This window comes from Musca vetustissima, unplaced genomic scaffold, assembly GCF_032173495.1.
Source record: "Musca vetustissima isolate MV318-11 ecotype Yass unplaced genomic scaffold, APGP_CSIRO_Mvet_v1 utg12302, whole genome shotgun sequence".
Lineage (NCBI taxonomy): Eukaryota > Metazoa > Arthropoda > Insecta > Diptera > Muscidae > Musca > Musca vetustissima.
The window spans coordinates 279,456-291,699 of NW_026880463.1; the positions used below are offsets into that span (position 1 = coordinate 279,456).

At 30.6% G+C, this 12,244-nt stretch overlaps 1 protein-coding gene across 1 annotated transcript; it reads right to left on the reverse strand.

The window, feature by feature from the left end:
* Positions 1 to 1,162: 1,162 nt before the first annotated feature.
* Positions 1,163 to 6,730, reverse strand: LOC133326089 (fructose-1,6-bisphosphatase 1). Its single transcript, XM_061534764.1, has 3 exons — positions 6,649 to 6,730; positions 1,912 to 2,255; positions 1,163 to 1,849 (listed from the first exon to the last, which is right to left on the reverse strand). The coding sequence occupies exons 2-3, from the start codon at positions 2,248 to 2,250 to the stop codon at positions 1,172 to 1,174; spliced, it is 1,017 nt and encodes a 338-aa protein (XP_061390748.1). The 5' UTR covers positions 2,251 to 2,255; positions 6,649 to 6,730; the 3' UTR covers positions 1,163 to 1,171.
* Between the last annotated feature and the right edge of the window lie 5,514 nt (positions 6,731 to 12,244).

Consider the following 12,244-nt stretch of genomic DNA (forward strand, 5'->3'; position numbering starts at 1 on the left):
TATATTTTAAAAAATTTAACAATGTATTATATAAAATTTGTTTATATAAGAAAATAAATGTTTTATTTAACAATCTGAAAATAATTTGTAGTAGATTTTGAAAGTTCTAAAGAAGAAGAAGAAGAAAGACATCTTTCAGGGGGTCTATAGAAGGTCATCTGAAAAATCAGATCGCGCTCCATTTTAAAGGTCTTAGAATATCTTTTGGGAAGATTTTTAAAAGTCCCTTTGGAAATGTATATGGATGGCATTTTAGAAAGCTCTTTCATAGACCTTTCGAAAAGTCTTAAGTAGACATTTAAGTAGACAAACGTCTTCAGAATATCTTTTGAAATGTATTCACAATACCATTTAGAAAGATCTTTATTATACAGTTTCGAAAGGTATTGAAAGGCAAGAACAGGTATTCTATACCGTTAAAAATATTTATAGAAGACTTATAAAAAATATCTATAGAATACATTATGAATGTTCTTTAGAAGAAATTTTGAAAGGTATTTAAAAGACCTTTTGAAAGGTCTTTAGAGACCTTTGAAAGATATTTAAAAGGCCTTTTGAAAGGTCTAAAGGCCTTTAGTAAGGTCTAAACAAGGCCTTTTGAAGTGTCTTAAAAGAAGTGTCTCAATAGAAGATCTTTTAAAAGATCAATAGAATTCATTTTAAACGGTCAATAGATCTTTCAAAGGTCAATAGAAATCTTTTAAACGGTCTATAGAAGACATTTTCAAAGGTCTATAGAAGGCCTTTTTAAAGTACTATATAAGACATTTTCAGACATCTATAGAAAACCTTATAGGACATTTAGGAATTGGTCTATAGAAGAAAATTCTATATAAGACATTTTCAAAGGTTTATAGAAAACCTTTATATATCCAATAGAGGATTTTTAGGAATTGGTCTATAGAAGACCTTTTCGAAAAATGAATAATTGACTTTTTGAAACTATAAAATATCCTTCGGATGGATTTTCAGAAAATATTTTAAAAATGCACTTTAAAAATGTCTTAAAACACATTAATAAGTAATAAACAATTGAAAATAATTTTAAAAAATTTATTTTTATAAAAAAATATTTTAAACCAAAAATAGAAAAAAAAACATAAAAAACACAAAGTCTTAAAATAATCACAATATTCGTGTGTGTATGTCTGAGTGTACGTCTTACAACTTCTTAAGCCTTTTGATAATAACTCAAAGCTTCTTCAACATCCAATTTCGAACCCAAAAATATTGGAGATCTTTCGTGAATCTTTTGTGGTACAATATCCAAAATTGGAATTTTACCATTGCTAGCCAAACCACCGGCTTGTTCCATCAAATAAGCCATTGGATTGCACTCGTACAACAAACGCAATTTGCCATTGGGTGCCGATTTGGTAGCGGGATAGATGAAAATACCACCGTATTTAATGGTACGATGAACATCAGCAACCATAGAACCAACATAACGGGCACCGTATGGCTTGCCCTTGGTGGGATCCTTTTTGGCGGCAATATAATTGAAGACACCAGCTTCCCAATCGGAGGCATAACCTTCATTAATCGAGTAGATTTTGCCCTTTTCGGGTACACGCATATTTGGTTCGGTCAGGATGAATTCACCAATGGCAGGATCATAGGTGAAACCATTTACACCGGAACCTTGACCCAAACTCAAGACAATGGCGGTGGCTGAACCATACAAAGCATAACCAGCAGCAACAATTTCACGGCCAGGTTGCAAAGCATCTTGGACGGTGGGGGCACCTTCGGTTTTTTTGCGGAAAATGGAGAAGATGGAACCAATGGAAACCAAGCAATCAATGTTGGAAGAGCCATCCAAGGGATCGAAGCAGACAATGTATTTGCCCTGAAAAGAAAAAAAGATTTATTTACACACACATTTATTTGAGGATGTTAAAATTTACCAACCTGTTTCTCGGTTTCGACTTCAATGACATTTTCATTTTCTTCGGAGACCATCAAGCAGGTGGTGTACGAAGACTTCAACATGTTGATGAACAATTCATTGGACAAAACATCCAATTTCTTGACTTCTTCACCCTGTACATTGACATCGCCAGCAATACCGTGCAATTTGGCAATACCAGCCTTGCGTACAGCCGAAGCAATGGCCTTAATCGAGGTTTGAATACAATTCAACAATTGAGACAAATCACCGGTGGCATTTTTGAATTTACGCTGTTCCTGTAACACGAAACGTGTCAAGGTCATGGCGTTGGAATCGAAGGCTTGGCCTTGTTGTGTCATGTTGGCTGAAAATCACAATGAAACAGATAAATTATAGAAATGGTACAAAAAAATAAAAAAACAACAACAACAAAAGGAAAAAAACAAAGAACAGGCTGGCTGAAAAACGGGTTTGCAGGGTTTTGGCCGAAAATTGTTTTATATTTTTTTTTAATTTCATGAACAGTGATTAGTTTAAAGAACTAAATAAAACAAAAATTTGAGGCAAAAAACACAAAAAAGTTTCGAACTAAGATTTAATATTGTGTTTTGAAATATACTATTTTTCGATTAATTTACAGAACTAAAAGGTTGCTAAAAGAAAATGTTATTAAAAACAACTATAAGAGGTTGAAAAAAAGAAGGCTTCTATGAAAATATTGTGCAATATATTGAATAAATACATATATTTGGAAGCATCATACTCTTGAAATTTCATGAATACAAAAAATTAAATAAAATTAGTAAGGTGAAATAAAAAACGACAATAACCTAAATTGTTGTTAGTATTTTTAAATAATAATTTAGTTGCAGTGATAACATGCGGCTAAATAACAAATTGCGGTGCGGTTTCAAATTTTACTTTTGAAACTTACGATCTTTGGCGGCCATTTTTACTTAATTAAATAAACCTGTTTTATAAAAAATTAAAATATAATAATTATTGAAGGAATTTATATTTTATAAAATCTCTTAATTATAAGTCTGTCTTCGTACTCGATATTTTGTAACAATTTGTACAAAATTTTGATAAAACTGGATTCCAAAAACAATGTTTCAGTGTTAATAATATAATGAACAGTATAATTCGCTAACATTTATAAGAAAATTAGTCTTGTTTTAAATATAATACACGGGGTGTTAAAATTTTGCTCACAGATTTATAGTATTGGAGGGGAATCGATCATTTCAGTTTTTGTGAATTATGTTGATGTTATCAGAAAAACTTAATAAAATGTATGGTACATACACTGGTGGCCAAAACTAAAGAAACTAAAATTGCAAGGTTAATAAATGCTTCTTAACTTTTATTTTTATCGAATTATAAGTTTTTTTAATCAAATATATCAGTCGTGGCAGTTCATCACGGAGGGAGCCCATGAGAAACATCAGTTCGCACTGATCATCAAATTGTCATAGCTGAAAAAATACCCATTAAATAGTTCAAGGGAATGGGTGAGAGCGTTATAGTTGGATATAACCACAAGACCAGAGCGTGGAGGAGCTGTGGTAGCAGGTGTATACACCCGAAAACTATCAAGAAACCTCTTTTATTTCTGAAAAGAATCGAAAACCGACTCATCGAAAAATATTTTATCCTCGGATAAATTAAAGTTTAACCCATATAACCCCATAGATCTTTTTTCAAAATCATGAATTTAATTTTAAAACTTTAATATTTTATTAATAAATTATTAATTTTAAATCAAATTTAGATGCAGCAATAAGCTTGGAGAGTATAGAACAAGATACGACAATAAAATAATTTATAGAAATTAATATATAATTGTTTTCTAGAAGTGATATTGTAAGTTTTTGGTGAGTTGATATTAAAGGCTCAGACACGAAAGAACTAATGTGAGAAGGTAAAAAATTAAAGGCTCAAGCCTCAGTATTGCAAGGGTACTGGGAAGCATTTGGGTGTTTTTCTTTTTATGGAGTTCGATATATTTATGAAGTAATAGATCGGATTGTTTATATAAATGTGTTGAAAACTCTATAGTTCCCTTCGCCGAAGAATTTATATCACGCTTATTTGAGTGTTACAGATTGACAATTACCACCAATCAAATATCCTGGTTTTATAAGGGCCAAAACAATGATCAGATCTTCACCCTGTAGAAAAATTCTTAAAGTATCATAGATAGCAAAATCAAAAAAGTTTCACAAACAGACATTACCAAAGGTTCAGGATACCCAAGGATGCAATTGAGCATTTTATTGATTCAATGTCTCGTAGGTGTGCTACCGTAATGAAAAATAATGATTATGTTGTCGATTTCTAGCAAAATTTGATTAGTTATAAGAAAAAATCAAAAAGTTGCTTTAGTTTTGACCAAGGAAAAATTTGATCTATTTAGTTTTTCAAAATAAATTTTGCGTTTATACCTTTTGTTTTTAAAGTGAATAAATTAATAAATAAATAAATTGAAATTGATAGGTGAAATAGGGTTGCCATTATTAATTTCTCAAATGAGACTACCTTCTGTAATTATGCCATGTCAGAGTACAAAATAATTCGAAAAGTTCAGGAACGCAAATCTAGTAAATATACCAACATTAGATGGCAATTCGTCAAAATCAACATAACAGTCAATCAGAAGTTGGCATTCCTGTTTACCATTTTTACTCGAACCAAGGCCTATATAAGGTCGGACAGTAAGGACATCTGAGTAATAAGTTTGCTGTCAAATCATAAACCTAAGTTTTCTTTTTGAATTCGCTTAATGGCCGATCTTATATAGTCCTCGACTTGGACAAATTTTTCGAGTAAAAAGTTTACAAAGAGTTTTGTGTTCTCTTAAATTTGGTTCAATGTTTTACCAATTGTGTGGGTTTAGGAACGGTTTTCGAGTAAAAAGTTGCAAAACTTGTAAAATTAGTAGATTCTTTTAGGTTCTGGAACGAAACTTTTCAGATCATTCATTTGCTTTAGTTTTCGGTCACCAGTGTATTACAACCGTCTGTTGGGGAAAAATGTGATCCTATTGTTGGAAATGTTTTCAGTTACACGAAAGACAAGCGAGAAGGTGGTCTGAGGACCAAAATTAATAAACGTACTGAGCACATAATTATTGCAAAAATTATGCATATACCTCAAATTTTCATAAGAACGTTTACAAGGGAGCTCGAAGAAGAGTGTGTTTTAAAGTTTGTCAAGAAACAATTCGACAGACTGTATTAAAAAACAAATACTCGTCAAGAGCAGGACGCAAAAACCCTATACTATATGCAGCAAATATAGGCAAGAAGTTTTTATTCACAGCCGACAGAATATGGGACTCGCCGGGGTATGGCGCAAGCCTTTAAAAACACTTGAAAGGCAGAATATCATCCCAACAGTCAAATTTGGAAAAATGTCAATAATAATTTTGGGATGCCAATAAAGCTAGGGTGGGGGAGATTTAGATTTTATAGGAACAACAATATATGCACAACAATATTTAGACATTAAAAAATGAACTTAGGGTTCATCAGGGACAACCGACCAACTTTTTAAATTTTATCAGGAAAATTATCCTAATCATAAGTCACATATAGTGCGGATGTATCTTCATTGTACCATAGCCCTATAGAAAAAGTGACTATAGGGCAACCAGAAATAAATAAATAAATAACTTTAATAAATGAACATTTGTGTTTATTACCAGCAAAATTTAAAAAATATCATTTATTCAATGTGTAAACTGATTTTTGACATATTGTATGTCCGACAATTTATATGAAATATTAAGGGCGAAATAAAACATTTTTTTCTATTTTTCCTATTTTAAGATTCAAGTCATTAACCTATATATTTTCAAGATTATTCAACGTATTGTTTTGTTTTTTTTTCTGAAATGTCTTTATAGTTTATTGGTTGTTATAAAACCATGTGATATCACATTTATTACTTTTATAATATTCGTTTTTAATTGTAATTTTAGAAGAGACAAAACTTCGAATAAAATAAATGAAATAGAACAATGTTTCACTTTAAAATAGCTTCATGATGCCGGCAGCCCATCGCTTCTTTTATTTTTTTGGATAACACTTAACAATTTTTTTCAAGGTCATGCAATGATATTTGTCAAAATGATCTTGTTTTGGTAAAAATGTATCTCAAAGATTCAACAATATTGGCAAATTTGTTTTTTTGTGTTCTAGCACACACCGGTATTTTATTATCAGTGCCAAGCGTTTCCAGAGGCCAATAGGCGAGGATAGACAAACAACTTTTATTTTTTTCGAATACAAAAAAACAAGTTATTTATATTTTGTCAACGTTGTCGAATTCTCCAAAAAAAAAAAAAAAAAACTATAGACAAGAATACTTATGTTGATTCTTTCTGAACCACCCACTTCAGCTACGCAGTACTGTTAGGAGGGGGCCTATGAATATTTCTGTACGTCTGTGTGTATTTTTACTTATCACAACGATGTATTTATTTTTATATCATAACACACGTGCTCATAGAAAAACTACTATGAAAAATTTACAAAAAATGTACAGATATTTTTCTTTAGAAATTTCCCTTATTAATTATGAAAGATTTTCTCAATTCTCACACACCACATAATTAATTACATATGTCTTTATTATGTTATTTTTGTTTAAAGTCCATTTTATTTTTTTTTATTATTAAAAACATATTTGTTTTTTTTTTTAATTTTTTTGTATATTCTTATCACTAATTAATTGTTATTTTGTTTACTTACAATGTTTGTTAATTTGATGTTGGTTTTTTCTTAAAACGAAAAAAAAATCACTTTAGTTTCCAACTGCTGCTGTTGGTTGAACCTGTTGCTAGAAAGGGGGTCTGTTACCCACGAGTCAATACTCCAGACTGAATATTTTTTTCTGCTAGTTGTTGAACATCAACATATAGTTGCTTGGTTGGTTGGTCGGTCGGTTGCGTGTTTAAGGGAGATATTGGAAACAAAAAAACTAAAGAGAAAGTGAGCAAAAAATTGTTCTCACACGCTGACTAAAAATAAATGTTGCTCTTGTTTTGGCTAATATTAAAATATTGACGTTTAAAAATCTCTAAAAACATTAATATGTGATTTTGAATTCAATTGATTGTAAGTGAATATTAAAGTGTACGGATACTTATTCTGGTAAAGGTTCTTGAAAACCATTTTTGATTCCATTTTGTGAATCTAGAATTTCCACAAGGCGTGGATTTTTTAAAAAAAATTTTCCAACACCTATACAAGGGGTGAATTTTTTAAATTATTTTTTCCAACAACTATGCAAGGAGTAGATTTTTTTAAAATTTTTTTTTCCTACACCTATACAAGGAGTAGATTTGTTTAATAGTTTTTTCCAACACCTATACAATTTTTTCAACACAATGTCATAAAAATGGATTTAATCCTAGAAATACCCCTGCAAGCATTTGGAAGTGAGTTTCTAACTCCATCTTCAAATAAGTATCTACTTCGACACTTATTTTTTAATAAAATGGTGATACTTCGTAATTTTACAATAACAAATTAGTTGTTATCCAATTTCGATCGTCTGTAGTAACTACTTAGTTAAATGAAAGAAGATGGAAATTCGATAGTTTCATAATTTAACCGTCGTTTTATAAATATTTGTCATCGAATAAAAATTTGTGGCTAATACTAAATTTTCATTATAAAAAATCTTCGGCCTGAAACCTTTTTCATTGCTGTATCAAATAATATAGAGAGGCGCGGAAAAATATAATTCACGTGTAAAGTAGATTCATGTTCATGGATGTATAACTCTTTGGTTATAAGTACAAGTAAAGAGGTATCATTTGGCACATTCGTCACTCAAAGCAAACATGAGCTCTACATCATAAAAGGCAATTGAATTGAGAATCAAGAGGGAGGCATCTGGATTATTTTCAACCTTTTTCCCAAAGTCAACACCGCAAAAGGTAATGCGTATTGAGCAAAGTAGAACATAAGAAGGCAACGATATAGGTGTTTTTGAATAAAATTTTATGCATGTCGAATGGCATATTTTTAAAAAAATTAAAAATGTATACTTTCTGTAAATAAATATCTCAATTTTTTTTATTAATATTGCTCTTAAGATATAATAATAGATGTTACAAATTACATTTATAGAATACAGAAACTTCAAGATAATAAACATTTTGCAATTATTGCCACTGAACACGTGTTGTGCGTACATTTCGAAGGATGATATATATTTTCATTTAAATTTTGAAAGCTGAATGTTGTGAAAAGTAAAATTATGAAAAAATTGGAATCATATGTATGCATGAGACTACCTGGTGTAATTATTCCATGGTTTATGGAAAAAAACTGTTATTTATTTAATGTGTAAACTTATTCTTGACATACTGTGTTTTATGGGATCTTCGGTGAATATATCTAGGTGCTGCAAACGGAATTAGGAATTTAATATACATTCCACCTTATGGTGTGGGCTATAAAAACGCTATATTGTTACTACTAATTGTGAGAATTATTTCGTTCAAAAATAAACCATATGCTCAACATATTTGGATAAAATGAGAGCCCCAACATAACACAAAACATAATTGCCTGCTATCGGCGGACGACAGACAAATTTACATACGTACGTCAAAATATAAATATATACGTACATATGTTGGGAGGGGGATACTAAACATGAGAAGGGGACGCAATAGTGCTCAAATATAGCTCAAATCAAGCTCCTAAAAACCAGATACTTTATATGCGATAAGGCAACTGGTTCTGATCAGCAAAATACGCAAATCAAAAAGAAAAACAAACAACAACAAAATAATAAACAAAACCACAGAAAATGGGGGCCGGTCTCCTCTTTTACCAAACTTGAATATTTATCAATTTCGACCAAGTGTTTTTTTTTTACTGGATTTTGGTTTATTATTTGTTGTTTAGTATGTTTATAGTTTCGTTTTATCAAAAGATAACACATTCGTACATACAAACTTATATTTGTCTGTCTGTCGGTATTGCTGATATTAGTAGTGGTGATGTTGTCTTATGCTGTTGTTTTTAGCATTTTTAATTATTTTTGTCTTTTAGCGTGGATTTTTGTTTTGAAAATCGAAAACCATATTAAGACAATACAAAATTCGCTATGAGCATTGACATTGAAACAACCTTTAAAGGCAAAAATTAATCATGAGAAGGGTTGGGATCTAGAACTATATATATATATATATATATATATAGGTGACCTAAACTAACGTAACTAAATTGTAAACGGAATAAATGACGTATAACTTTTCCAAAAAATTAAATTATAGTGAAAGTTTTTCAAAAATAAATAGGTTATTTATTCATTTTTAAAAACAAATAATTCAAACGAAAAATTGGTTTTGAAATAAAAATATTATATGGAAAAAAATTTTGGCAGGACAAAACTAAAGCAAATTTTTGAGTTGTTCTTATAAATATGTAAATTTTGTTAGTAATCGACAGCACATGGCAAATTTATGGAAGGTAGTCTCATTTGAAAAATTAATAATAGCAACCCTTTTGGAATTCGTATATCAATCCAAGGTATATTTAATAAGGTGTATGCAAGGTGTATTAATTAAGGTGTATGCATCAGATACAAAAACAAATATTTTACAAAAACAACATTTTTGTTATAGAAATTAAATTGTCATGCTGACAATAAGTTTTTGACAAAAATAAACAAAAACAATTATTAATTTATTTTTGTCAAGAATAATGAGGAATAATTAATGAATTTGTGTATTCTTGGGTTATTAGCGGTTTTAGGTTAGTGAAAAATAAAGTTTAAGACCTGGTCGCGATTAATTTTAATTTTCCCACATGCAGCCCATGCCTCCTTGTGATCTTGTTTATATTGTGAAGTACAATCTATTTTTTCTATGGAGTGGCTTGGCTTCTTAAAGAAAATTGAAGAACATAAATCCCTTGCCTCAAACTAAATATCGAAATTTTTATTGTTTTTATTTGGAGGTTCCCTACAAAAACCTGATATATTATGAACGAAAAAATCGCAATTTGAGACCTATTGGTATCAATTTAATAGGCTTTCATTAATATATTTCAGTTGTCAAAAGTTTAGACAAATTCAAACATTTTAGTAAATGTCTATCTAAAATGATTTTTCGCGCTTCAAGTAAAATATCTAAAATATGTGATATGAATATAACGACTTGTTGCATTTGTTTTTCTGACATTAGGTGTGTCTGGTTACTTTTCCAGTAACATTTATTCAGTAAGTTCTAGTTTAAAGAGTAAGCCGTTTTTAGTCTCTTTTGCTCTTTTACTGAGAAAAGTAAACAGACGACATTTAGTAAGATTTAGCAAATAAACAGCTGATTCAAGAAAACATTTGATTTGCGCCAAAATAAACAACAAACAAAGGACGGACACAATTATTTTTATTGCATTTAATATTAAAAATATAATGAATAATAAAAGAAAAATTGATTTGGTATGTTCCCCGGGAACATTTAAGTTTCCTGCATCAATACATTGTCCTCTATCTGGAACTTACCTAAAAATATATAAGGAATTAGTTTCTAATTTAATGAAACTTTGCTTTTCTTCCATTCTCTGTAATTCTTATACAACTTAACTTCAAATTGAACTTTGCAAATTAACAAAAATGTTTTGAATAATTTTTGTGTTTGGTCAGAAAACAGCTGATCAGAAAATGGCTGAGTTGCAAAATCTTACTGACTAAAATTCTTTCAGCAAACTCCAGCAACTTTGTTGTTGTTCAACTGTCAAACTTGCTCTCTCACTTGACTCTCTTTTACTGGATTTTTGTGTAATATATATATATATATATATATATCCAAATCGGAACGGATTCTAGACTCAATGCGGTAAGCTATTTCCACGAATCTTTAAAGACTTCATTCTATACTCTATATAACACTATATGCACAAAATCGTCATAATGGGCGAACTTTGAGTGATTGATGCAGCATATACATCAAATCGGACGAAAATATATAGGGGGATATTTCCAAATCTTAACCGATATGAACCAAAGTTTACATTTCCATTTTTGGCAAAAAGTCAATTTCAGGTAGAGCCGATAAAACATTACATATTTGAAATGTGGGGACTTTGCTTACGCCAGTAACATTTTATAACATTGTGGGTCACGGTTTACAAAATCAAAATTTCATATTTTTGTGAATACAATTTACCTACTTTTGAAAAATGGTATATAACATTGACACGTTTCAAAATATTAACATGAAATGATGGCCCATTAGCAGAAGGGATTATAATGGAAGTGGAAATTTAGCAATTTAAAGATGATAATAAAAAAATCCCATATAAATTTCATAAATATAATTTAAAAAAAAGTTTTAAGATCTAGTGCCAACCAGTGTCAGGGGATATTTATAATAGTTATATAACCAATCGACGCCTTGATATGTTCTATGTCCTGAATTTTGCAACCGTCTGATACCGTTAATAAAATTAATAGTTATTGTCGATAATATAAAAATAGTTGTTGAAAATTTCCTTTTAGAAATTAATAATAAAATTAAAATTGACTTTTACTAGCATTACATTCTGATGATAAAATTGGAAGATATTAAACTAACCTTCAACCAAAATATGATAATCACTTGGTGCCAAGTCATGACTGTATGGCGGATGCATTAAAGCTTCTGTAGATGTGTGTGGTCTAGCGTTGTCCTGGTGGAACACGACACCTCCCCTGTTGGCCAATTTTACTGTTTACTAGCATTGCATTCTGATGATAAAATTGGAAGATATTAAACTAACCTTCAACCAAAATATGATAATCACTTGTAGATGTGTGTGGCCTATGCGTTAAAGCTTCTGCAGATGTGTGTGGCCTAGCGTTGTCCTGGTGGAACACGACACCTCCCCTTTTGGCCAATTCCGGCCGTTTCTGGTCAATTGTAAATGGTTTAAACAGTTTTATGGTCGATTTTTAGCTCGTGGGCGATATTACGACTGTTAACATGCCGGTCAACTTCAATTATTTCTCCGCCGACTTCAATTATTTCTCCGCTTTATCGACATTTTCGACGACCGGCCTACCTTTGCGAGGTGCATCTTTAACATCAAAAATTCCTGAATGGAATATTTGAAACCAAAATTGCACACAATTGGCTGTTGCAGTATCGGAACTGTAAAGACCATTTACAATTTTAACCGCTTGGCTTGCATTTTCGCCTTTGTCAAAGAAAAACTGCAAAAGGTACCGAATTTTCTCATTGTTCACTTCAATTTTTAACACCCTTTAACTCACAACTGAATGTACCAAACAAAAAATAGCAAAATAATTTTGTTTACTGCGAAATGTCACCTTTGGAACGAGCATATA